The sequence below is a fragment of the Sinocyclocheilus rhinocerous genome, unplaced genomic scaffold, assembly GCF_001515625.1.
Source record: "Sinocyclocheilus rhinocerous isolate Xijiao unplaced genomic scaffold, SAMN03320098_v1.1 scaffold1150, whole genome shotgun sequence".
NCBI lineage: Eukaryota > Metazoa > Chordata > Actinopteri > Cypriniformes > Cyprinidae > Sinocyclocheilus > Sinocyclocheilus rhinocerous.
The window spans coordinates 697,152-701,153 of NW_015666491.1; the positions used below are offsets into that span (position 1 = coordinate 697,152).

The window sequence follows — 4,002 nt, forward strand, 5'->3', positions numbered from 1 at the left end:
ACCTTAGATAAACGGCAAAAGTCAACAGGCTTTTCAAAGTCCAAAATATTGCCAAACAGGCGCTTTTGCATCTCGTTTCGAAACTAAATCATCCGCGATTGTCTTGTCTGTCTCACCTCACTCTTCTTGTCAGTCAGCTCGACTCACTCTCCTCACTGGATAAATGAAATCTGATCTGTGATGCGACTGTCGTTCGGCATGCTGCATTGAGCAGCCGTGTTCAGTTTTTAATTGTAGTGTCTGTTCTTTTACTGAACTAAATGATTTTTATTACTATAAAAAAAATCAAAACGACGGTGGGGGTCGGTGCCGCGGTGGGCAAGTGACCTAACCGGTGTTGCGGCTTAACAACGGTATCACCGTCAGCACCGCCTATCGCGGCAAGCCTATTTTGATGCAGCGTCAAGTTTTTGAAACGCATCTTTTCTATTCAGTTGAGCTGTTTGAAATGTGATGGTTGTGTACATTTCAGCCTGATGAGCAGTTTTTGTTTGATTTTTGTTGTGTTCCATTTATTGTTTTGTTGATTAAAGGTACTATGCTAATTAAAGTAAAATTCATAATTTATGATCCATTTAAAATGTTTCAAATTACCACACAGGACAAGGTACATTGTAAAATCCAATAGTTTCCTTACTTAGATATAATTAGTTATCTTTACTTAGTTGTTATACTTATTAGGTTTTATTAAGTTACAGCTGATTTCAAGGTAAATAAAACAATTTACTTACTGCTTTGAGTGATGCTTACTTAAAATATTCAAGTAGCCACAAAGGAACCACAATGACATTAATACACCAGTGAGAGACAGCAGTGCACTAATATGTTGCTAATGTGCAACAAATCAACAGAAGAAGAAGAAAAGAGTTTTTGAGGTGGGGCAATTCTTAACTTCTCACTCATTTCCTCCACTTCTGCAGTTCTCTTTCTCTAGTTGCATTCACTTGTTTCCCAAAGTCATCTTGAATGTTGAATTGTCAATACAACTGAAAAATTTGAGAGAACATCACATAAGCTGACTTAATAAATTAATGTTGATTTTCTTAAAAAAAAATGTTTGTTTGAACTCACCATTATAGTGATTAGTGCTCCCTTTGGTTGGGCACTTGGAACTTCATTTATATTATTATAATTATCTTCCTATTGATGTAGCAATGCAACATGAAATCACAGTTATTTGGTTTCAAAGGAAGGGAAGTAATAAATAGGCTTTTAGAAGGTGACCTAACTTCTAATTAAATCATTAGCTGTTGATTAACGATCTTTTACAAATTTATTGTTTTTCATAAACACCTTGTGAAGCTTTTATTTGGGTTGATCCTTTAATATTTGTGGCAATATCTTGCAATCGACCATACTCACATGGTCTACACAGTCACACACAGACTTCAACATTCAGCACACCAAACACAACAATGGTAACAATTAAATTTGATAACACTATCATTGCCTTACCGTTGCCTTCTCTAGTGCCGTTCAACCAGGTCTCATCCCATTCGTCGATATTTGTAATATCACAAATCCCGGAAAATATGCATTGTAGTCCAAAACGAGTCATTTGTTGTAGTTTTTGAAAAGTGATTTCTGTTAAATAAAATATCTCCTTTTGAATTGGACTTTGAGCTTTGTAACGTCGCAGATCTTTTTTATGCTCAAACAGCAACATTACAGACTAACTAAAGTTGAAAAAGTGTAAAAGCATAATAGGACCCCTTTAAACAAAGCATAATTTATTCATGCTACAATGCACTCTGGGAGTTAGTAATTCTGAGTAGCTATACTAAGTCAAGAGTAAACCTAAAGTAAATTATCAAGTAGGCTACTCCCTACAGTTCTTTTTTAGTTACGTGAACTATACTAACTAAGCATTTGTCAGTACAACATACTATTCCTGTTTCACTTTACTTCGTTTTTTTTTAAGGCAATCGGTTTCCTAACATTTTCCTAGTAATGTGAACACTAATAAGAAGTTAACACAACTAATTATTTTAAGTCAACAGTACTTAAGTATACTTTGTTAACAAGTTTTCTGTACAAACTGTTTTAAGTTATGCCAACTAAAATTAACATGATACTTTACTTTTCCTCACTTTCTAGGGTAAAAACTTTCTAAGTAAAGTCAACTTATTACATTTTACAGTGTATTTATAAAATGGTGTCTGTTAGGAACTGCAGTGTATTTACAGAAGGATGCACACTGTTTTCATATGCAACATTTGTCTAGCTGCTTTACAGATATTGTATGACACACACCACATGACCTTCCAATCTGTGTGATGATTTTGCAGCTTCATATAAGTCACATTCCCAGTTCTAATTGCTTGATAGTTATGACTCCATAAATTATTCTTTGTAATCAGAGAGAATGAAGAGTCTCTGGGGACTATTATGTTTCTTTCATATCCATAGTGTGACGATTTCAATGTCGATTTAGGCATTTCTGCTTCCTGCTGCCAGTTATTCACTTTCTGACAAACCCACTGAAATAATCTAAGATTTTTATTTCTTTATTTATTTTGTCTTTGTCTGTCAAGGTTTAGTGAATGGCAAAATACAAAATACCCCCAACCAAGCCGGCACTCACCAAACCAGCTTGCTGCTTCTTAGTGAATGTGTCATGTTGTCTTGTAATCTAGCTATTTGTCTATCATTTCTTTGGCAGTTTTACATGTGAGGTTCTCTGTGGATGTGCGTGAAAGAAGTTGCATTTGACATTGATGCGTTTTATTCATCTGCGATGAGACTTTCAGATTTTTCTGCTCAGGGTTTTCCTCAGTGCTTTGTGACAGCTGCTTTGTCATTTTATCAAGCTCTGAAAAAAATCCTCTACTCTCGTGGAGGAAATTGATCTGGATTTGCATGGTGTCAATTATTTATCTTTTGGTTTATGTAGTGTTTTACTCTCTGATCTGCATTGCTACTTGTTCCTTGCTACATGTCCTGTTTGCATTGGGGTAAATGCACTCACACAGTGTCACAAGAACTGAATGTGCTTCATTGACACATGTTGTTGCTGCTTTTTTTGCTACAATTCAAGCACCATTTTTGTTTAGATGCCCAACAAAAACACACAGCCAAAGGTCATTTCTAAATGTCCTTTCCACACAACATTAATGGATTCCTGATAAAAGGGTACACAGTGGTGGTTTGGACCAAAATATTGCAAGAAAAAGGAAGCAAATGCAGGAATAAAGGCGTTTTTCTCTTTTTCACTCCAATGGAATCTACTGTCCTTGACAGTACTGCACACGTTAGATTATAAATCTTTTTTTTTTTTTTTTTTTACAGGATATTCTACGTATCACACGACTCTCAAGATCTGAAGATCTTCAGTTATATAGTGAGAGATGGACAGAGCAATGTGTTTCGATGTAACGTCTTCAAATCAAAGAAAAAGGTAGGCATCTCTTGAGCGTGTCTTCTAGTCAGGACATTGAGTACTGATGGTTTTCATTGGACAATGGAATCCTGTCATTAAAGCTCCAAGCGAATGAAGTCTACTGACAGTTCCTTCCCTCTTCAGCACTCTTCTTTCATTTAACTTCAGGGCATATAGAAAAAACCCATCAGAAAAAAAGGGAACAGCAGCCCTTGGCCATGAAACTAAAGTGCACTTTTCAGAATGGCTGTATTTTTCTTCTCAGTCAGTCTAGCATGCAGAGCAGTACAATGATTCAGCAGTGGCGCATGTAAATGATATACTGACAGGGCATGCTTTTAGTTCATAAAGCTGTCGAATTCTGATCTCTTTCAAGCTTCTGCACTGGATTTGAATGAGGCAAATTTGAAAGCTAAATAACTGTTTAAAGACGCCCACCATCTCTGAGAAGGATTTGACATCTGAATCTGGTTTTACTCTGCTTAACTGGTTTAAATATTTATTTTTAATATGGGCAATTAATCTACAATGTCACAAGAATCAAAATACGATTTTTCAGAGGGAAAATACGTTTTTTTTTTTTTTTTTTCAGTTAAAGTTGATTTTATTTTTTTTTTGGTTTT

General features: G+C 35.4%; 1 protein-coding gene across 1 annotated transcript in view; it reads left to right on the plus strand.

The window, feature by feature from the left end:
• nos1apa (nitric oxide synthase 1 (neuronal) adaptor protein a) overlaps window positions 1-4,002 on the plus strand; it is a 135,972-nt gene that overhangs the window by 93,356 nt on the left and 38,614 nt on the right. The window contains exon 5 of the mRNA XM_016543782.1: window positions 3,289-3,397. Within this exon, the coding sequence (XP_016399268.1) occupies window positions 3,289-3,397 (109 nt within the window). The remainder of the gene's footprint in view (window positions 1-3,288; window positions 3,398-4,002) is intronic.